Raw genomic sequence first — 24,244 nt, 5'->3', positions numbered from 1 at the left:
CTGAGACATTTAGATTCGGGGAGGCGTAACTGCTGAAAACCACATTTGTTTATATAAATGTGTTTGATAGTAAAGAATTTATTATAACTATGTGAACATGTGATGTCGTAAACAAAATTGAAACCGTTATTAATTGCACCCCTGCAGTGTGTGTGTGTGTGTTTGTGTGTTTGTGTTTGTGTGTGTGTGTGTGTGTGTGTGTGTGTGTGTGTGTGTGTAGTGCAAATGAGCAATATGGAACAAAATGGCCTACCTCGCTGCAGCAGTTTAATGATGGCCAGAGGTGTTGCTAGGCTCACTGATGATGATGCATCCTAGAACATTGTTCTCCAGACCAGTACTAATCAGCTGTTATTGGTACGAGGGTTGGAGTAATCTGAGAAAGACCTACATCACTGCAGCCAGTTAATGATGGCCAGTGGTGCTACAAAGCTGACACATCATCACATAAAAGATTGCATTACAGATCAGCACACTGCAGATGCTCACATCACATGACTAACTAGCTTCATATAGATTAGCTTCACATGTGTTGGTTTTACTACTGGCTGATATTGTAATTATTATTCTAGTTTAATCCTTCACAAATGTGTCTCTCCGTTTGAAGTTCATTCTTGACCTTTGGGAAGAATATGTGTTACAAAATAATCTGAGCTAAGGAGTGTGGGCAATTTACCAGCTTTGGAGTGTTTTTTTTTTATCAGTATGAAAAATAAAAAGGAAGATATGGAACAACCAACTCAAATGTCATCTGATAATAGCAATCCAGTTCAAAGTGACACCACTATAATCTCAATAATAGGTTTCCTGTGTGACAGCCTGCAGATTGTCATTACACATGTACTGGAGGCGGTAAGATTCTTGACCTCAACGACAAGCATCGCCTCTGTGAGGTGTAAGTGTCTCCACTCTGGTGCAGTGTTGAGTTTTCTGGGTTTTCTTTCTTTCCTTCTTTCTTTTCTTTTTTCTTTTTTTTATGTGACGGACCAGAGATGATCAGGCCAATTTACACAGAGGCTATGAGCAGAGATTCTTTATCCTGTATGAATGATCCGTGAAATCACGCACAGAGTAAAGCTAATCCAGTTTGAATAGTGTTTTTGTTTGAGCAGCGTGGCTCGGTTCTACTGCAGGGGCCAATTCAGTGCTAGTACAAGTAAATACTTGCCTAGCGCCAGTACCGGCAGATTGGCGCTAGGCAGGGCTAATGCAGGTGCCAAGTGGAGTGTTAAGTGCTAGCCATGTGATGCGGGCCTATGGCTCCTGTTGCTGTAATGAGAGTGGCTCGTTCTCAGTCTCGCCCGGCTGCTGCTAATTGCCTTAATTGAGAGAGTGACCTACATCTGAGAGAGGCTTCGGTGGATCAGCAGAACAGCTGGCAAACCTGCAGAAGGAAAGAGAGGGAGGGAGGACTGAAAAAAAAAGGATGAGATGGAACGAATGAGGGAGAAATTAGGAGAGACAAGAGTGGATGCAGTAGAAAGAAATATGTGGCCAGTCTGACTCTGAACAGATTGTTGAAATAAACTTCTTAAAGCATGACGACTCCTAATACTGTTTAAACTTCTTTTTATTTTCATTTTGCGCACACATGCTTGGTTGGATACACACATCATGATTTTTGGACTCAATTAAGCATCAAATGTGCCATCAAAGCCAAATTGAACCCGTAAATGATAGTGAGGGGGAGAGGGTGGGAAACACAGTGGGTAAAAAGAGTGAGGCAAGGGACAGGAGGAGAAGGCTGGCAGTGACATCATGCTTTTAGAGCAGAGGCCGGCCCTCAGGCCAGCGCTGAATACACTCCTAACAGTCTTGTGTACTTCCCTTAGCTTGAATTATTCAACACACTCCTGATGGAGAGGCTGACTGTGTGTGTGTGTGTGTGTGTGTGTGTCTGCATGTCTGGGTGCTGCGGTGCATGTGGGCATGTACGTGCATGCATGAATGCATTTGTCTGGAGAGCGAGAGAGAAGAAGAATATAAGTTCTGCGTGCATGTGTGTTTGAATACAACTTTTATTTTATTTGTGTGCTGGAAAGAGTGTAGGAGAGAAAGGCTGCTTGGAGTCATTGAATGGGCTTGTGATGTGTGGGTGGCTGCTCAGTTCATGTGGCGAAGTGTGTGTGCTCACACACGTCTGTCAAGTCTGTTGAAGTAAATGTGTGTTCTCTGTGTTTCAGATTAGGTGGTTCAGCTAGTTTTTGTTCTTCCTCTGAAAAGAAATGGTGCTCGATCAATCCTCTTTCACCCCCAAATCTCACCAGACTGCTTGGCGATGTCCCTCCACAATCCACACACACACACACAGACACACACACCCACGCACACACTGTCTCTCTCACTCTGTGTTTTGGATTTTAAGCTGCAGTGCTCTTCTGTGTGCCCCCATTTCTTGTTTTTGTGTGTGTGTGTGTGTGTGTGTGTGTGTGTGTGTGTGTGTGTGTGTGTGTGTGTGTGTGTGAGTGTGTGTGTGTGTGTGAGTGTGTGGTCTGTGTACTCTTTCTCTCAGTGTGTGTGTGCTTTGTGTGTTTTTGCCAGCGTGTGTGTGTGTTTCCGTGTGTGTGTGGACAGTGAGTGTTGGGGTTTGATCCTGTGCTAATGATCTCCCAGTGGCTCAAACTTCTGTAAAGTGTGTTGAGCAGGAAGGGAGAGAGAAAGGAGGCAGAGAGAGGAGGGGAGGGAGGAGAGGGAGAGGAGGATGTGAAAGCGAACAGAGAACAGTGCCTGATCATCACGATCATCATCGCTCTCGTCATCACCAAACCCCCCCAGTACACACTCGCTACACTGCTCTCGTAGAGTAACCCCCCCGTCACCAGCACCAGAGCCTCCACCTATCGTGATCCGCGCAGCCCTCCACTCGAGCAGGAGCAGCCACGTTGGCAAAGCCTGCATCGAGAGCTGCAGCATCAAACCGGCTGGTGACAGAAGGATGGAAGGAGGGGTGGATGGATAGACAGATGGATATAGAGAGCCGGCATGTGATGTGTGTCATACTCGCACTCTCCTCAGCACACGCATGCACACTCGGAAACGTCAGCCTCAGACAGTCAGATATTGGAACTGAGGTTTTTCTCTTGTTTCTTTTTATTGAATGTCACACGGAGGGGTTTTCTCGCATATCTCCTTCTCTCTCTCTCTCCTTCTTTCTGTCTCTCTCTCTCTCTGTCACTCTCTCCTTCCTCCCCTCCACTTTCCCTGTCAACTCTCAGCTCATCTTCCTGCTTACATGTACTGTAATGCACTTTTGTTTTCTGAATGTGTTAGCACTTCCTCTACTTCCTCCCCGTTCTCCAAGTCTTGCCTTACCTCTCCTCCCCTCCCTCCCCATCTGGAAAAGATCTGTCTCACTAATAGGAGGCCTGGTAAATTAGCCCTTCTATCCTTCCTCTCTATCGCTCCTGTCTCCTCCCTTCTTCTCTCATCTATCTCTCCAAGCGTGCGCTGCCCAATAGAGCGCACTCATGCACACCCACTGATACAGACATAAAAATACATACGCACAAGTACAGATTTTCCCCATTTGTGTGTCTGTCTGTTTGTCTCCAGGTTGGGTACTGGCTAATAGGGCGTAGTAGGTAATGACAGCCGTAGCCTATTATCTCTGCTCTGCTGTCTAATAGCCACTGGCTTTAAGCATCTGCCATGTAGCTGCTCTAACTCCCCCAATGGACACTTAGGAACTTTGTGCATACACTGATACACACACACGCAGACACATATACACAAGTACAACCCACCCCCACAGATGCACAGCAGAGATAATACACACCGCCAAAAGTCATTTGTGCATATGTGAGTGTGTCTATGCACGTGTGGGTGCATGCAGAAGTATTGTGTGCATGTGTGTGTGTGTGTGTGTGTGTGGTTATCACTTCTAACACACCGTGCTCTGACATTCGGTATGCTCTCTTTTCCTTGGGGAGCACTGCCTTCCTTTAATTAGTAAAGGAAATAGATTTACTTATCTGATCTTTGACACATTGGCCACACATACACACACACACACACACAAACACACATCTGCCTGCGTGCACTCAACCACGCAACTCATCGACACCTATCCATTACCAGTGTGGTGGAATGCCAGGGCGGGAAGCAAACACATTGTGTGTTAAGGCATGTGTGTGTGTGTGTGTGTGTGTGTTTGTGTGTGTGTGTGTGTGTGTGTGTGTGTGTGTGTGTGTGTGTGTGTGTGTGTGTGTGTGCTAGGGCGAAATGAATCTGCTCCCATCTGTAGACTGACCATTGATTTGCCATGGTAACAGTGGATGGTGACTGTCGTGTGAACAAAAGCGATGAGAGCAAGTGTCTGGATTGGAGGAGGAAGGAGAAAGGAGAACGGGGAGATGGGGAATAGAGGAGACCAGTGGTGATATTAAACTGGGAAAACGTGGGGGCAAACTCAGCAGAGGCTGGAGAAGGGAGAGGATTAACGTGCGCTAGCCTGTTGCAGGTTTAACTAAATGTAGCAACAAGATTTTTATGTGTGTATTTCAGAAAGCGGGAGCGTGTGCACAATAGTGTTGTGGGAGTGTTTTTGGTATAAAAAGGCTTACACAGACCTGAGTAAGGCTTATATATAATGAATGAATCCCCCTTCAGCTACCGTTTTTCTTTCCTCTGCAGAATTAGTGATTTGTCTAACCCCCTCCTTTTCCCACAAACAATCTCTGCAAAACCCCTTCGCCACTATCCAGCATTCCTCCCAGAATACACCCTGCACCCAACCGACATGCCCCCTGGAAGCCTGTGTCATTGTATAAACTTATTCTGTGGTATTTAGTAAACATTATGCCTCTACTGTCAACAACTCACTTAAGAAACACTGGGCTAATGTAATTTTAACCAAAACGGGGATAAACCAATGTTTTAGTATTCAGCAGGGCCTGCAGCTCTTCTCTAAAAGCTGAAAGACTAACACACTGTGAATTGTCTAATTAATCTTCTGGCTTGTGGTACTCCGACACCAGCCAGATCCTTTTGTTTTGCAGTGGCACTGGACAAGTGCCCTGACCCCAACCTCCCGACTGGCTGTCCTGTTCTCATACCTGCGGCACTTGGCCTGCTTAGCATGGTCCAGCAATCAACAAAGCTGAGGTAGTCAACTGGGATGGGCTGACTCACCGCTTGCTGCCATTTTTACACCAGGCCTAAGGTTTCCAAAGTCCAACAGAGTCACTGTCAGTGGGTTGAGAGAGACATGGAGAGAGTAAGAGAGAAAGAGAGAGAGAGTGGGATTTTTTTTTTTTTTCCCACCCAACGGCACTTCAGCTATAAATATCAAACTGGCAATTCTTTGATTTGCCAATGAAGGCTGACAGAGGAGGGAGAAGGATGCAGGGTCTTGCTCAGTTCTAGAGCTGTTTTAAATTCATTCACCGATGGGGGAAGAGAGAAACTGAGGGAGGAATAGGGTTGGCTGTGTCATTAATTTTCCATGTAGGGGGATGAAATAACATTAACATCTCTTTCTCTCTGAAGCTCTATAAGTCAAACAGTTATTATTACTCAAACAGCAGCTGCAGCGCACACACCCAATATACAGTATAGATGCACCTATTGTTTTTCTGGCACACTTGTGTATGTGTTTGTTTCTGTATGTGTGTGTGTGTGTGGATGTCACAGCCTGGACAGACGCTTCAGTTTTAATAAAGCAGAGGCCTTTCAGCACTCTGGCGGATCCTGCTGTAATCTCTTCTAAACAGGTGTTGTGATTAGCCTCTGCCGTGAGCAGCATTCTGACACTTGGATAGGCAGGGCCAACCATGCACACAACCATCGGCTACCACTCAGGAGACAGATTTAACTGCCGGTGCTTGGCAAGCACACTTCTGCCATCCAATACAATGTGCTTTGTCGAAATTCTCTGACAATTTATTATTTTTTTCTGTCCTCAGCTAAATAATTATGTCATTTCTTTACAATGATATACTCTTTGCACGCTGATGCAGCACCATATGTGATACAGTCAGCACTGCGGAGTATGACTCTTGATTTATAGGGCGCAGTGGATGGATTATTTCTGCTTTTAAATGCATCTGAAAAGCAGGGCTGTTTGGAGTATTTATCAACAAATTACAATATCAAAATAATCAATTAACCTAAGTCATTATTTGATCATCATGAGGTTTACATTGTAAATAATCTGCAGTATAAAGACAACAACTGTTCAGCTTGCTTTAGAGTCCTAATTAGGAATAATCCTCGTCCTTAGAACATCTGCATTAGAAAGTTTTCCTAATTGAATTTTAAAAAGTGTTGTAAGAGCCTGTTTATGCTTCACAGTCTCACCCTCAAAATTAGGCTGCTCACTTGCATGTTTTTACTTCTTATTTGTCAGTTTCTGACAACCACTCTCTTTATATTCTACAGTAATTATTGTAGATTTACTGTTTTCCCCTCTTCATAAAACACATTTTGAATGATCAAAACTTGGCACAAAATATAAAGACATATACGTTACAACAATAGAAATGGCAAGAATTCAGAGAGAACATCAGGGTGGCTGTTAACTACTCAGCAATACTCACTAATTATTAGATAATGAATAATTCACCATTTATTGAAAAGAAACTGCTTTGATCAAACTGAAACGAGATGTTTTTGGTGTCAGATGCAGAACTGGAAATATTAGTAGCTGCAGTATATGCTGTATTACATATATCACAAACTCCCAGATAAGATAAATAACAGGCTGTGTTGATGGTTTTCTGGGGAAGAGATGTCTTACCTGGTTCAATCTCTGTAGGCACATCTCTGGCATGTTACCAGCAGTGTGACACTGGATTAATAAATCACTAATCTCCTCATAATCTCATCACGTATTAGTAACTGATAATTTGTTTTTGCAGCACCAAAAATCCCGACAAAACTGCAAAAAATCTCGACTGACACGCTGACAGGAAAGAAATATATTACATGGCTGTGATGGATGACTGTACGTTCTTCAAAGCAGCAATATGTCTGCGAGCTGTTTTTAATGGATTTTGGAAAACAAATGTGAGTTTATGACTTCCCTGAGATAATTAAGGTAAACCTGCGGTAGAACAGAGTGTATTAGTTTCTGACTGTGGCAAATACAGTGGCGGGTTCAGAGTTTTTATGGCCATTAATGACAATGGGAAAAGAGTAAAATTACACTGGTATTGCACTTAAATGTTTTGCACAAAAAATGCTCAAGGCAGCACATCCCAGACACAAATTAAGTGTCTCGATGAGAGGTGTTGCTTCTCTATGGAAACAAAACAGGGCTGTAAGCATCTACTAAGGATCTAATTTAACCACCTATAGTTAATGCTGACATTTTGATAGCAATACATTTATAGCATTGAATTATTTTACTCTTAGAACCATCTATCTGAATTTATGTGGTTTGAGTTCCCCTTTTTCAAATAGGTAATTTTGAGTTGTGCACCATCAGGGAAACTTGTTTTTAATGTGTGGGTAAAGTAAAATCAGAGGTTTCTTTCTAAACACATTACACAGGTTGGAAAATACTAGTGAAAAGACTGGAAACTATTCTGTACCATATTCACCATTTTTGTGTCCAGGAATCTTTTGGGGCAGGCCTGAAATCATTGCTTGATGACACACTGGGCCATCCTTAAGCCAACATTATCATAACCCCTCCCTCACTAATATCATTATATTAGAGCGCATAACATCATTGCCGTCTTGTCCTATGTGGGAGGGGGGGTAAGTCTGACGGTTCCAAAAGCTCTCTGAGCTCTTTCAGTCTAATAAATACATAAGTAAATATCTTTTATAAATGCCACAATTGTATAAACACAAGCAAAATAGCTGTCACTAAGGTACCTTTCAGTTTTCAGTTCAGTCCGTTACCTGGCCTGGTAGTTGCTGCTCACCACTGTGGTAGTGTGCTTTGTGCTAACGTTAGCTGCTGATCAAGAGTCCATAACTGCCGTTGCTCAGCGGCTCTCGTGTTCTTCAGCTCAGGGTGTGTGTGTGTGCTTTTTGCTACTTGGTTTCGCTGCTGACAACAGTTTGTCGCTGCATCAGCAGGTAGTTCTTTGTTTCAGCTTCTTCAGTGTCTCACGGCAGAAAATACAGAGATTTCTTTAATGAGTCAAATTTGGTTGCATGGTTAATGACATATTTTTCGGTGGTGTGACAAAATCATAACAAACATTTATATTTGCTATACCTAGACTTTAAAGTGTCCAATATTCCAAAATACTCCACTGAAGTTGTTCACATCAAATTGGTTATTTGCTTTGTCTAAAAATTCAAGTCCTGCTCTTTCAGAAACCAAAATTCTAACTTTAACATTTGGGCTACCATGAACAAGAAATCAAGCCTGAATGAAATTGATCGGACCTCAGTCCTATTGATTATATTCTGTCAGACAAAACCAAGGTCTTAATTATTGGTTCTGAAGCCCAGAGAGAGAAACTCAACACAAAACTGCAAGAACTGGCACTAAAACCCTGTCAGATTCGAATCTTAGTTTTGAAACACATATTAGAAGTATAGCCAAAACTGGATTTTATCATCTTAAGAACATTGCCCGAGTGCGACAGTTTCTCTCTCAAGTTAACACAGAGACACTAATGCATGTGTTTATTACCTGTGAAATTGACTACTGTAATGCTCTACTTTCTGGTCTTCCTAAGAAAACCATTGCTCAGTTACAGTTACGTAAAAACGCACAAAACTGCACGTGTGCTGACGAGAACCAGAGAGAGAGCACACATTACACCAATTAAAAAGTCTCTGCACTGGCTTCCTGTGTGCTTCAGGATTGATTTTCAAGATCCTTTTATTGGTTTATAATGCTCTTAATGGTCTTAGTCTTACCTAGTTATCAGATTAGCACATTGTGTTGCGTTCTGTTTGTATGAAAAGTGCTATATAAATTAAGTTTGACTGATTGATTGAGTCATATAATCCAAGAAAGAGAGGCTCAGATGAATGATAACCAAATCAAATTGCATGAAATTATCTTTTGGAAAGAAGGAAATTCAAACAAGATAACTGTAGATGGTTTCATAGTAGATTATTGTAGTTGTACAGGTCTGGAGGTTTTATATGACTACATATACTGTATATAAAGGCAGTAGACTTTTACTATTAATGGCCATGAAAACCCTCTCACTATATGTTATTTATTTATTCACCACTACTATATTTGCTACAGTCAGAAACTAATACAGTCTGTTGTTCCACTGCCTCTCTTTGCTTCCATACTTCTCCATCACGCTATTTCAATTCTACCAAAATACCGACCCCTACAGCAGGTCCACTTTGACTGAGAGCACAGCAGAAAAAACACATAACACTTCTTAAACTTTTGTGTGGGGGAATGAGTAAGTGTTTGGTCGGGGCAGGAAAAAGTGTTTCCAAGTGTCAGGAGACGTGCTGTATTCCAGTCCCATATTACATTCTGAGGTTTTGTCGTAATGCTGTGCGCTTTTGTCAGTCCACGACCGCGCTGCTGTCCATTACATGCTTGTCTGAGTTAGTGGTGAGACCTAATGCTTCACTGGTCTGAGCTAGGCTATGCTATCTTGGGGGCTCTACGCTGTGTTAAACGCTATTCTGTGTTTGCCTGGGGAGTGCAAGGCTGTTAAATACTACAGTAGATTTAAGCATGGGGACTTACCTCTTGTTAAATACTAGAATAGTCTTTGTTAGCATTGGGAGCCAATGTCTGCAAGCTAAATGCTATAGTTCTCTGTCAATCCTGGGAATGTAGAAAGCCTATGTTCGTTTAGTGGATGTGGGCTTTGGGACCTGTCTCTGTGTTCTAAAACTGAAGAGCTTTCAGTGCTTAAGGGACCACTGCTTGTTAGCTATTGAGGGACCTGCCTTTACATTCTGGAGTCAAGAGAATATTTTATGCTATGTGTCTGCTATAGAGGTTGTCGACTGTGTTGTCCCTGTTCACAGCTTTCAGCAATGTTCAAAGAATGATGTTTGATGTTACATGCTTCACTATGCTCATAAAACTGGTATTTGTTTTTGAAGTCGCAACATAGTTCAAACACCAAGAAATCAATGTGTATGTGTGGATTTCTCTTTGTGCTATTTTACTGTTGATACCTCAAAAGCTTTAGTAACATAAAGAGCTCTCTCTCTCTCTCTCTCTCTCTCTCTGGATATTCTTCGGCTGTGTTACTTCCGACGCTGGTCAAGTGACAGCGGCTTCCTCTCCTACCCTAGGTGTTTGTTTGTAAGTGGCTTTCCTGAGCTAATTCTTTGTTAGCGGATGGATTTAGAGTGGTGTTTGTTAGCACTAGGGTTTGCACAACATCTGCTGAGCATTTACACAGAATTAGGCTGTAACAGAAAATGTGTCCTGTCTACCAGTGTAGCTTTTTAGTACAGTTTTACAGGCCCCTGTTTAGTGTGTGCCTCTAACATATTAACCTGCAGTGTTTAATTAATCCTAATTACACTGATAAGGTCCAACATTGCCAGGTGGAATGTAGCTTACAAAAATATCTCCCGTTATACCTGAGGTGACCTTCCCTTGCCTGGACTGTATGAATTTTTTAAACACTAGAAACATGGGCAGTCTATCACCTCATATGCACTTAATATTTTTCAGGGCATGTATTAAAGATAACTTCACATGCTTTACTACTGCAATCTGTACTCTGATACTCTGGTATATTATGCTACAGTGGTTTGAATTAACACCCGGATTGTACACCACACCCCCCTTTTTTTACGGCAGACATTTTGACTTGTCATAGCATGAAAAGTTAATTAATAATGTTAAGGATGGCTGTGTTGCATTTAAGTGTCCCAGAGGGCTACGCCACTGAGGTATCTGTCACTTTATGCCTGCATTGAAAGCAATCATCAGTGTTATTAATGATACCTGTGCTTCTCCCTTTACACATGCCAACATTTCTTATCAAGAAAACCACAAGACAACTTAGATTACAAGACCGCAGCCCATCTGTTTGCAACGTACACCTATTTCACATATTTTACTTGTACTGTTGATTTTATATCAATTTACAGTACTGTGCTCTGTATCTCTGACTCCTTTTTTAAGACATAAGTTACATTCTTTGGCTTCTATGTGTCTTTATAGAACATTGCATACCACCTTAAGAGCTAGCACATAGCAATGTCCAGCTTTTTAAAGCATGTATTTGGACATATGCTTTGATTTCTGCATGGTAATAATAATAATAAGATGAAGAACAATCAGTGACAATAATAATAAACATAGCTTGAATTCTTATAGCGCTTTTAAGGAACCCAATGACGCTTTACACACAAAACAAATAACACAAACAATAAATAGTAATAGCAGTGTTTGCTGGGGATAAAAGGATTTATGAAGTCCGTAGATCGTGGTGAACAGGTGGGTTTTAGGTTTGTTTGTTTGTTTTTTAAAATGTCCATTGATACCACATTTCAGATTTCTGTCACACTGAAGGCTCTGTCCCTGAAAGTCTGCAGGCTGGTGTGCAGAGTGGTGTGCAGACCAGTATCCAAGTACTGTGGATTCTGGAACGGGGTGTAGGGGTGAAGGAGGTCTGATTAGTACTGAGGGGTGAGGTTATGGAGTGATTTTTAGAGTGAGGGGAAAGAGCTTGAGATGCAGGACTTGACTGGAAGTTGGTGAAGGTGGATGAGGGTTATGTGCTGCCTGGGCTTGGTGCAGGTGTGAACCCTGCACCTGAGTTCTGCACCGACTGGAGCCTGTCCTGGAGTTTGCTGGGTACCCTGGACAGGACTCCATACAGGAGGTGTTGAAAGCATGGATGAGAGTCTTTGCTACAGAGTCTGTGAGTGATGGCCGTAGTCTGGAGATGTTTTTAATGAGACAGCCGTGACCTGAAGTTCAAGTAGAGTTTTATTATTTTATGTTAATCTTGGTGGAAGCACATTCACATCACCTTCACTTGTAGGGGACATATCTATTAATTACTGTGGCGGTTACCTTGTTCTCCAAGGTGTTTTCTGATCTCAAGTCATCCATTGAAAACTCCTACAAACATAATTTGTTTACCACATTAGTTTTTGGTGCTAGCTGTGCCTGAAACTTTTTCTTTGTAGTCAGTAAATCTTTATGTTCAGTTCACCAGAATAATGTGGGGCTGTATTTTCATCTTTCTCCACCTCAACTGTGGGCAGAAGCTTGTTCTGTGTTCTGCTTTTTTTTTTTTTTGGTGATTGACTTATTTTGCATTTTACATGTGACCTTAAAGCCGCTGCATGCTTCACTTTGTTGAGACAGGACCTATTTCCCCATGCTAGTTTGTTTCACTTTTGTGCCGACTAAAGTGGGATGGTACTTAGCAGCATCTGGGGGCCGTACTTTGTCAGGCCAACTTAATGTAGCTGCACCATCCTAACTGACCTACTGCATTAAATATTAATATAGCACATTGCTGGCCTCATCATCATCGTCCTCCTTACCCCCATCTATTTCTCATTATTCTGCATACTAGCTCCATCCTCTTCTTTTGTTTCTGCCCCATGTCATGTGCTTTTCTACCAGCCTTTCAATTATTGTTCCTCAGCTTTTGGGCGCTCATCTCTCTCTTCATCCACCTTCACTACTTGTAGCTCCTCCTCCTCTGGCCCACATGACATTTTCCCGCAAGGATTTCTAGAAATGTGTCAGTTCGTCTCTCATTAGCCCGGATCTGTACAGCTCTCCCCACACTTTCATACTTTCTTCATCTGATTGCTGTAAACAAAAATGAAATTTGACATGAAGTAGCCTGTGTGTATGAGCAGGAGAGAGACAAAGTGAGATGCTGTCTTGGTTTTGGTGGTGTATTATTTAATGGTATGCTGGCTCATGAGTGACGCTATATTTTAAAGGGCCTTTGTGCATTTGCACGTGTGTCTGTGTGTGTGTGTGTGTATGTGTGTGTGTGTGTGTGTGTGTGTGTGTGTGTGTGTGTGTGTGTGTGTGTGTGTGTGTGTTGTGTGCATGCACGTGGGTGGATGTGAAACTACATGAAGTTCACTGTATTTGTATAATTGATGCACAATGTCATCAGTAAATCTCTAGGTAGAGTATGTGGGTTATAATGTGGAAATACATTCGTGTGGTGTGTGTGAGTGTGTGTGTTATATTTGTGCATTATTCATACGTGAGCTTCTTGGTGGACTTGTGTGATTTGATGAGAAGATGCAGGTCTGTGTCAATGTCTCTTTTTACCCTTTATAATTCAGCAACTACTATCATCTTCCCCTTTTACCCCCTCAGTCCTCTTAAAAGACTCATTCTGAATTCTCCCTCTCCTCTCCTCTCCTCTCCTCTCCTCTCCTCTCCTCTCCTCTCCTCTCCTCTCCTCTCTCCTTGTGAAGGTATTTAAAAGGAAGTGTGTGGCTTAGACCATGATGACAGGTGTAAATATTAAACATGTTAAAAGCATGTTATGAACTTGTATGACATGGTGCATGTAGTATCTTCAGCCTGACGGCATATTAGGGACGCTGTGTATGTGTATGTGCATATATTGTGTGCTTCCTCACACATACGATTTCCCATCAGCAAGAGTAGCTTCGCTTTGGGTTCTTCGTAGCCATTTATGATGTATTTTGAATTGTGGCATTCTGACTTTTTAACACCTCCTTCGTTCTCCTCAGTGGGTACATTTATAGGTGACGGTAATATGAGATGTGTATTTTCATGAGGAATATAACAAATTTTATTTTCGTTATCCATTTATAGATCTATTTTGTCATTCATTTAATTAAAAAAATGTACAAAAATAGTTGTAAAAGATGTCTCAAGGTGACATTTAAAAAAAAACAAAAAAAAAAACATGTCATGTCCAGTTAACTATCCCAAACTCTATGGCAGCAAAAAAGAGCAACGAATCATCACATTTGAGAAACACCAAATCAGTCACTTATCAATTCACAAAGAAATTTCCCAAACATTGGTGAGCATCTCCATGGAAACAGAAGCATTCATGTTAAATGATGCTTAGACCTACAGTATCATTAGGCCCTGTGGTGGGTATCAGGCTGTGCTGTCATAAATCTACTGGGCTCCATGACGGGCAACACCTTTCTCTAGCCCTCACCTAATGTATGTTTGAACTGCCCTTAAGTCCCACCCTTACATTTAAATTGTCGTTATCCTCACCCAAGCAAAAAGCAGATACTCAGTGGCTTGGTTGTTTTGCGTGGCAAAGCTACACTGGCTGGTCTACCTGGCTTAATAGACGATTTTATCTGAATGCCATTGCCCACTCAGTCCTCCAGCTGTCATACCTGCTTATCTAGCTCCACTAGTGTTACAAATAGTTATTAGTTATATCCAAAAATGGTTCCACTTTATATTGCCATCTAACCCACTTTGTTTGGAGGCAAAACCCAGTGTGAGTGCACACAAATACAGTGATGGTGGCTGGACTAATGGCGCTCAGATGAAGGTACAATTAACTAGTTGCTTATTAGCATGCATATGAGTACCATATTAGCACTTATTAATGCCTCATTCTGCATTACCTTATTCTACAACTACTAGGCCATTATCAGAGTTTTTCTTCAATGACCTAATTATTGCTTATTGATACTGAGCAAGGAAGTTGTTGTACATGAATTACAATCTGAATATGCTTTATGGGCCTTATAAGGTGGTAGTATCACAAGAATAGTCATTCTCCCCTAATAATGCTTAATAAATATGGTCTATTCTCATGTAACAGAACACAAAATGACAGTGTTAATACTGTGTGAATAACTCTAAATGAAGTCTTTGCAACTCAGAGTATGTTACTCATTTTACAGTTCGGTCTTGCTCATAACTAATTCATGATCAGTTTAAAACTTATTAACCCACACGTGTTCCCTTTTTTCAAGTTGCCTCCTCTTCACACTTGATAAATCCATTAGAGTAGAGCACACAACTATCTACTTTATTGATAGACCAATTAGGGTATTTTTGAACATTTCTATTAAAAATGTACTGCCTTATTAGTTAAGAATAGGGTCTTAACTTTAATTTAAATTGCAGTAGTTGTGTGATGTAATGGATTCATTAGGTGTGGAGAGGAGGCAACTTTAGAAAAGAGGGAACATGTGTGGGTTAATAAATTTCAAAATTAAAGTGAATTAATTATGAGCAAGACTGAACTTCAGATTGAGGAACATACTCTGAATTACAAAGACTTTATTTAGAGTTATTGGGACACTATTAATCTTTGTAGTTTTGTGTTTTATTACATAAGAATAGACCATATTTATTGAGCGTTATTAGCAGAGAATGACTGTTGTTGTGATACTACCACCTTATAAGGCCCATAAAGCATATTAAGATTGCAGTTCATGACCAACAACTTTCTTACTCAGTATCAATAAGCAGTAATTAAGAGGTCATTGAAGGAAAAACTGTTAATGGCCTAGTAGATGTAGAATACAGTCATGCAGAATGAGGTATTAATAAGTGCTAATATGCTACTAATGTGCATGCTAATGAGCAGTTCATTGACGCTTAATATAAAGTGTCAGCCAGAAAACGTTTAACAGCATTCTCTGATCTAATGCACATTAAAGCTGACCTTAAATCCTTCCCTCGCATTAGGAAAGAGCAGATACAATGTGTTCTGACCCAACTTTATATCTACATTTTATTTAAAGATAGGCAGCTTCATCTGAGTGCTTTATGTCCAGCCACCATCACTGTATTTGTGTCCACTCCTGCTCGGTTTTGCCTCCAAACAAAGTAATATGGATGCTAATAAGCAACTAGTATGAATGAATATGTGTATGTTAATATAAAGTGCTACTGTTTTTGGATATAACTAATAACTATCTGTAACACTGGTGGAGCTAGATAAGCAGGGATGACAGGTGGAGTACTGAGTGGGCAATGGCATTCAGATGAAACTGTTTATCAAACCAGTTGGGCCAGCCAGTGTAGCTTTGCCTCGCAAATTACAGCCAAGCCACTGAGTATGTGCTCTTTGCTTGGGTAAGGATAACGGCAATTTAAATGCACATTAGGTGAGGGCTGGAGAAAGGTGCCGCCTGTCACAGGGCCAGTAGATTTATGACGGCTCAGCCTGTTATGCATTGCAGGGCGTAATGATACTGTAGAGACAATATGCCACTAATATGCATGTTAATAAGAAACTAGTTAATTATACCTTAGTATAAAGTGTTACCTAGAAAAATTCTAACACCATTCTCTGATCTAATGCGTATTTAAACTGACCTTAAATGCTTCCCTCACTCGAGGAAAGAGCAGGTATAATGTGCCTGGACTCAACCTTATATCTACATAATATATGCAGAGGATAAAGTGGCTTGATGGGCAGCTTCATCTGAGTACCATTAGTCCTCCAAACAAAGTGGTCTAGATAATTTGAGTGAACTATTTTGTTTTTCAACTTGTCTGCTTGGATATTCTCATTGCATGTTTGAAGAGTACAACCAATAATAAGCAAAACCTCAAAAATATGACCCATATCATTGTAATATACTGGAATTATCCTTCAAACAATTGACAGGTGGTTGACTGATTAATTGTTAAATCGATTGTTTTAGCACTGATTCGTCTGTGACTGTCAGTTGTTCATTGCATGTGTGTGGGAGGGAGTGGGTGGGTGGGTGTGGGAGCATGTTAATATCTGTGCTTGTGTGTCGGTGTTATCTGGGTAAAACTGAAGATGTGCCTGTTGCCACACAGAGGAGAGATTTTTGTCTTCTTTTTTTTCCCTTTCGAAACCCGAGTAAAGTATAAAGCCACACACACCTACAGTCAGATACGCACACACACAGATAGAGAGAGAGAGATGGAAACAGTGAGATAGATCTTTTTGAAGTACAATTTCATCCTCTCTCCTTCCCACTTTTCTCTTTTTGTAGCAGTGAAGGGAGGGGAGTTAAATCTCTGCGGGGCCTGCTTTATGTGTGTGATGGCCTGAGCTGTGAGCTTTTTGTTAAACTGAGGGACAACACTGGAGGCACAATATAGGTTTACACACACACACCTACACACACATGACGGTGGAGTTGGAGGTGGTGGGGGGCAGAGAGACAGGAGCTGACAGCTGATTCTCCATGTTTGTTTATGAGGGCTTTGATGTTTAATGTGTCACGTTCTTTGATGCCCTCTGCGGAGGGGGTGTCAGTGTATGTGTGTGTGTGTGTGTGTGTGTGTGAGTGTGAGAGAGAGAAAGAGGGACTTTGTGGGGAGGTTTGATGTTTGCGTCTCTCTTAGTTTTTCCTCCCAAGTCTCTCACTCTTTTTCCACCTCTCTCCGCAGCGGTTCACTCACAAGACTGAAACATTTTTCTCCTTCTCATTCTCCCCTTCAGCCTTTTCTTTCTCTCCCCTGTCTACTCCTCCTCTCCCCCTCTCTGGTGGATGGGCTGTGTCGCTGTCTATTTGTTGTGTCCCCAGGGGGAAAACTCAGCTTACACTTTATGCAAACATACATTCTGCAATCATTAGCAACTTATTTCACACTCACTTTGGGTTTCATTCTGTTTAATAGCTGCTTTGGTTTTGGTAATGCTAGCTGCTGCCTCTGACTCTCGCACTGACCCTTGTTTCCCTCCGACGCTGAGACTAAATGATTTAACTGTACATGGCATTGTGAATTAATGCTGGAAAATTTGGAGCCACAGTTTATAGAGGATATCCTCTGACTTCAAATGAGACTGCTAGAAAATGACACCATATCTTTTGCAGTTAGTGCACCACAGAAAAATTATGTTCAGCGTTAATGACTCTGATTTTTTTTCCCTCTGTGTTACATTTTAAACATTAAGCCGGTTTAATAATACAGCACCGCACAAAATGAGCAAGCAGGTTGAGCATCGGTATTTGGCTCAATTAAGTTTTGAGACAATGCACGGCTGTTGTTTTATTGGCTACTGAGGGTCGAAGTGAATCAAACCTGTGAGTTATGAGGCAGTTATCTTCGACCATTACGGCCCCCCTGTTGCCAGCAGTCACTCTCTCGCAGTGTAGTCTGACTTGTTGACTGAATCTCTCAGCATCTCTTCCTCTCTTCCCCATTTTCTCTGCTAACGCTTACACTCCCTCTTATCTCCGTCACTCTCCGGGTCTGACTCACTGATTGCAAAATTGAAAATGGTTTTAATTCTACCGGGTTTTTGAGTCTGATTTGCACTCACTCACTCACTCACTCACTCACTCACTCACACACTCCAGCTCCTTTTTTTCTTCTTTCTTCTCTGCAATTAATTCAGTTCCTCAGACAAATCTGCTGACTGTCTCTGCTGCTGGCCTGTGTGTCGTTGCAGGATGAGAAGTCCACGTTCTTCCAGTTCGGCGCGGCTCTGCAGCAGGAGGCTCTGCTCATGCTTGCCATCATGGAGGAGTATGACTGGCATGTTTTTTCTATTGTCACTTCCAAGTTCCCCGGGTACCAGGATTTCATCAGCACACTGAAGACAACTGTGGATCACAGGTAATGAATACACTCCCCCACATGTGCACACATTCACACACTCATACACTCTCTGTTTCCATCCTTAACCTGTATTTACAGCAGCTGACAAGATTAAGTACCTTGTATTATTTAATGGTGTATTGTTACAGCTTTGTGCGCTGGGACCTGCAGAGTGTGGTGACTCTAGATGCTGTAGATGGCGACCCAAACTCTAAATCACACATTGCCCTCAAGAGAATCCAGAGTCCCGTTATACTGCTGTACTGCTCCAAGGATGAGGCTCTGTGAGTGTCTCTCACTTTCTTTTGTTTCCGTCTCTCTGTCATACACTGCCAGATTTCCACAGTGGATCTTTATTAACTCTCTCACTCCGCTCATCGACAGGTATATACTCGAAGAGGCTCGATCCTTGGGCCTGATAGGAGCTGGTTACATTTGGATTGTGTCCAGTCTCACCACTGGGAACCCAGACTTTACCCCCGAGGTAGGGAGGTCCCATATGTAGTAACAGGTGGCCACTTTTGAGTGGTTTGACAAGACGAGTAGTGTTTTTGATTTCAGGCTGTTGCAGGTCATCTGCTTCCTGTCTTGTATCAAACTCATCTCTTTTGTCCTCTAGGGCTAATATGACATATAGCAGTAAAGGCATACTGAAACTCTGAATGAAGCAAGATCCACCTACCAGCATCTCTAAAACTCACTTATTAATTATATCTTGTTAATTTAATTAGTACTAAAACCAGAGTGTAAAAGAGACAATTATTGTTTTGATCCAGACTATTTCGCAGTTTCCAGTTAACCAGCTTAGACTCCAGGTAGTTACTGCTCCTCCCCAAGAAATTGTCCGACTCATAACCACCTGTTTTTACACTTAGTTTCACACATGGCTGTTAGCAGAACTCATCCAGGAGCACATATCTGTAATATTAGTTGTTCAAAACACTCTATTTCCATTGTCCAGTGTGCTCTCTGTTATTATAATCCATCGTTACTGGTGCTCTTTTGGTCGTGTCATCTTGTTTTGACCTCTTCTGCAGTGACAACCAACTGGACAATTGGTGCCACACACTGCTTATCTTAATGAACCAACCCCCAATATTTGTATAACAGTGGAGGATGGAAAAGCACATGAGTTTTCTTTTGCTGATTTTTTTTGGGGGGAAAATTTGGTTAAAATTTGAACCACATTCTGATAAAAACCCAACTATATTTAACAGACAAATATGAGAGTTATGTCAACCTCTTAATTTAGCCAGGAACGTAATAAGCAAGTGTCGAACTATTCCTTTAAGCCATACGCAGAGGACAGTAAAGAGACAAATCATTATAACTGGTAACCTATAATTCAAACCATATTTTTAGTTTACTGCTTTGTTTACATTCTTCTCGCTTTACCTGAAAACATTTGCTCAGCCCCTAAATAGGATGTTTGACAGCATTACATACACATTCACTCTCAAAATGTAGGACAGCAAGATAGCTATTATCCAAATAGGATATAAATATTTGTGTATAAATAATTCAAACTATAATCAGCTCAAATGTTCCCCTCACATTAAAACTGGAAACATATCCAATGTTTGCTTACCTTTTCTCTAAAGCCTCTCAAAGGTTTATTCTCCTCCCTTCCTTGTCCATCATTCTCACTTCCCTATTTGTGTTGGGTTTTTATGCTTCTGTTTTTTGCCTCAGACAAAGATCTGATTCAACATTTAGTGCCAAATTAAAAAGTAAAAACAAAGTATCGTATGGTAGATTGACAGCCTAGCGTGCTGGCATTTTTTGATGTTTGCTCAGTCTAGTTTAGGGAGACATACTTAGTAAGCTATTTAGTTTTTCAATCCTTTCATTTTGACAGTTTCAAGATGTAGGTGATACCTGAATGAGCAATTTCGTTTGTGGACACAGTCTGCTCACACTTATTTAATAGCCAGATATGAATTATTTTAGGAAGGTGCACGAAACCAATAAATCATCTGCTTGACACCTTTGAGAGATACATATGGATGGTTAAAATTGGGGCCAAAAAAAAAAAAAAGTCAAATTGAAGTCAAATTGAATCTTTCACACCATATGTGCCACTTCTCAGATCTCCTCTCCTTTCCTCTCAGATGTTCCCTCTGGGTATGATCTCCGTGTCCTATGACGACTGGGAGTACCCGCTAGACACGAGGGTGAGGGATGGGGTGGGCATCATTTCCTCTGCAGCCACCTCCATGCTGCGGGAGAAGGGGGAGCTGCCAGAGGCCCAGAGCAGCTGCTACAGCACAGCGTCAGACAGGAGCCCGGGGAAGCTCCCACCTAGCGCCCTGCGCAGGTGTGTATATGTGTGTGCATGTGTGAGAGTGTGAGGAGAGATCAAGGTCTAGGGACTTGCATAACTCTGTTTGTCTTTGTAGCTGAGTGGCTGAGCGGTGTTACATAAGTCTTTTTAATGTACTAATGAGAGGGGTAGAAAGGAGAAAGGAAGCAGAGATGACAGCAGTGTTAAACACTGTGATGTCTAATGACATTTAACACTATTAGCTATTGTGTACATGGCTGCTCGGTGTATGAGCTCATTCTGCTGCCTTAGTGGAGAGACAATGCACTGAACTTCAGGCAGACCTCTGTGTTGTTGCTGCCCTGTGTTAACTGGTGCCTGGAATGTGTCTGGTGTGTTTGTATTCATGTGTATTTCTGTGTGTGCACCTTACTTCACATGACTGGATTCACTGTCATTAAGTCAGGATTAAAGCAGCTTTTACTAGCTTTGTTCTCTCTCTCTCTTTTTCTTGTTACGTGGCTCTGTGGGTGGCATGTATGCGTTGGTAGGTGTATGTGTGTGTGTGTGCATGCACATATGCATACCAGTATGTGTGTATGTACTCTTCTCTGAAGTCTCTGTGATGAGCAAACAGTCAAATCCTTTATACAAGAAGGGGGACAAATGGGCGAACATGCAGGCACATTCATACTGAACATCCACAGCTATTGAAGCACAGACACAGAGTCTGTGATGGCATTGCTTCCTTTTGAGGTTTTTATGCTGCGATATTGTGATACATCTTGAATATGAGGCATTCAGTGGTTAAAATATGATTATTAATTCAGAAATTTTATATAAAACTGACTGAATACATGAAGGTCAGGTTGCTAGGCTCTGCACTTCTATGATGACTTATGAGTTGCCTCATTAGAAAGAGAGCCACAGTATGATTTTCACCATTATGGCTTTATTATCCCATCTCTCTCTCTTATTAGCCCATTACAGTATATATCAAAGCCTATACAATACTGGCATTGTTGACAGGTTGATCCAATATAACTCAGACCTCAATTGGAGTGCAAACATTTTTCTGAACAATCTTTTTTCTTTCTGTCAGAGGTACCTCATTTGTCTCACTAACTTATTAGATAGAATTTGCATATTTGTCAAAACAACTGCAGCCAATTTTTGTGATAATAAACTGACAGGTTGGATTTCCCCACCCTGATTTGGAAGTGGTGAGGCTGTGATCAGAATTCTGCATACATTAGTCTAGATACAATCTTGCCGCAGTGTGCATATAAACAACGTGAGGTGGAGAGGAATAGGACAAGATAATCTGGCACTTAAAAGACACTATCAATCCCGTTGGATTCCCTGTCATTCTTGCCTGACAGGCATTAATATCCCAGACTCTAGTTCAGCTTATTTGGTCTGCACAATGGTACAGGTTTTTATTTAGGTTTGTCCTGGTAGTAAATTTTAAAAGGTTATTCTATTTGATGGAACCACCGTACCATGCAAACCCCTAAGCTGTCACTTTTTTTTTTTCTGAAAAGATGCTCCCTGCCATAAAACACAATGTGGCAAGAGCCTCCCTTCCTTCTGTATTCATACTTTTAGAGAGTGCTCACACAATGGTTGCCCAAGTACTTCGGTAATAGGAGAATGTTCCCCACATAGTCGTAAATGAACTCACATTTGAAAGATGGCATTTACAATAGCAGGTCTTTCTGTTTCTTCTTTAATGCGGCCTCTGCTGCTATTAAAACTGGCATCGAATTTCTAGTTAATGCAAATACTTTTGTTTATAGTAATTCAGAAATCACTGAACCCCTTTTTTATGTAGCTGTACATTTTGTGTTGTTGGTGTCACACTGGATCACAAAATGACATGAATAAACATGTGAATATAAATATGAATATGTGACGTCTAATCTGCCTGTTTTACATGCCTCAAAAACACACAGCCTCATCCATTCAGATCAAAATCTTTGTCCAAAAATGGTAACAAACCTGCAATAGGAGGAGACAGCATTTTCCCAGAATAGACCGCAACAGTGTTTCCGCTATATGTATTCAGCTGTGACAATGCACTGTGACAAGGGCATCACCTGCTGCACCGTGAAGATTTTTCAAACACAAAAATATATATTTGTCCTGACATGCCGTTAATAGTCAAAAGCATCGTAACCTGTAATGACAAAGGCAGGTTCGGTTATGTAGCACAGACGTGTCTCTTTTGTGTAACTTTGTAGGTTTATGTTTAATTATTTGTGTTTGCTGAGAGCAGGTTTACCCACGGCAGAGCTGTTTGGTATTTTTGCAGTGCCTGCATGCGAGGGAGACAGGGACCTTTTTATTTACTCTTTACTCAGTGTGAGTGGAGCCTGCTTGGAAAGAGCACAGGCCTGTTTCCAAGTCTTTGTAAAAACAGATGATTAATGTACCTCTCTCTAATCCACTGTCCAACAACAATATTTATGTGTCGACTCTAATACCTCTCCTGCAGATGAGACAACATCAAATCCCACCTGTTTGAATTGGAATGCAATTATCATATTTCCACCTGCGGGGCGCATGCTAAACAGCACTCGAACATTTCTCTTTATGCGTCTTGACTTCCTGTTGCAATATTTTTATGCATGAATCGCTCACGGCCCTGTTCCCTGACCTGCTCCCGTGAAAAACAGAAGTATATTAAAGCTTTCCTTTTGTAGAATAATGACACTAGTGAACCCAGAGGAAATCAAAGTTTTACCGCACACCAGAATACTCAGGTTGACACTTATTTTATTTACTGTTTACATTAATAAACCAAGGAACGAACAACGTGTTTTGCATGTTGCCCCATCACATTTGCTCTCTTCTAAATTGCCAACAGGTGTGCCTTTTAAATAATCACTTGCTGATTAGCAAAGAATCCAACAGGTGCACTACAGGATGTCAACAATAAGGCAATAGGCAATAGCAGCTATAATTCTACCACACAGATAGGGATGCACAAATTTGTCGCCTGCACCTGCATTGTCATATTTTGACATTTAGGTCCACCGACAAAGTGGCATTATTTGACGAATTGGGATGAGAATGCATTGGATATTTGCCTTGTTGACTGCTGTCAGCCTATTGGCAAATAAATGGCGTTCACTGATGGCCGATGTTTATTCTGTTGAGTCACATCTATTTTGCACGGACTAGAAAGCAGGGCTCAAGACTAAGGGCGTCCCAGCATCCTGCTTAGAAAACATGTTTGGGACGAACAAAGATCTTCCCAGTGACGGAACAACACAGTAAACTCACTATCGACACAGCAGGGGGTGCAAACGTTTGTTTCCCTGATAATGGGAAGCTACATTATGAAAAACAAATCCATGTTAACATCGAGAGGAGGAAAGCACGTTGGCCAGAACTAACTGCTGATGGAGATTACATTTAGTTACATTATGATGTGTTCAAGCTCTCCTCTGTAAAAATGAATATTGGGTGAAGGTAAATTGTAACATCCCCATGATGTGTTCAAATGTCCTCTAGTTACATGTAGGTTTTGGCGATTTACTGAATGAAATATTGTTGTTTGAAGGTGATATTTGTTGATGTTTTTGCAGCAATATGTA

General features: G+C 41.4%; 1 protein-coding gene across 1 annotated transcript in view; it reads left to right on the top strand.

Moving 5' to 3' along the window:
- The window catches only part of grin2ab (glutamate receptor, ionotropic, N-methyl D-aspartate 2A, b), a 125,979-nt gene that overhangs the window by 68,444 nt on the left and 33,291 nt on the right, over positions 1–24,244 (top strand). The window contains exons 5-8 of the mRNA XM_050044961.1: positions 18,231–18,397; positions 18,529–18,663; positions 18,764–18,863; positions 20,491–20,696. Of these exons, the coding sequence (XP_049900918.1) occupies positions 18,231–18,397; positions 18,529–18,663; positions 18,764–18,863; positions 20,491–20,696 (608 nt within the window). The remainder of the gene's footprint in view (positions 1–18,230; positions 18,398–18,528; positions 18,664–18,763; positions 18,864–20,490; positions 20,697–24,244) is intronic.

This window comes from Epinephelus moara, chromosome 5 (assembly GCF_006386435.1).
Source record: "Epinephelus moara isolate mb chromosome 5, YSFRI_EMoa_1.0, whole genome shotgun sequence".
In the NCBI taxonomy this organism is placed as follows: domain Eukaryota; kingdom Metazoa; phylum Chordata; class Actinopteri; order Perciformes; family Serranidae; genus Epinephelus; species Epinephelus moara.
This window is presented reverse-complemented; position numbering and strand designations above follow the sequence as displayed.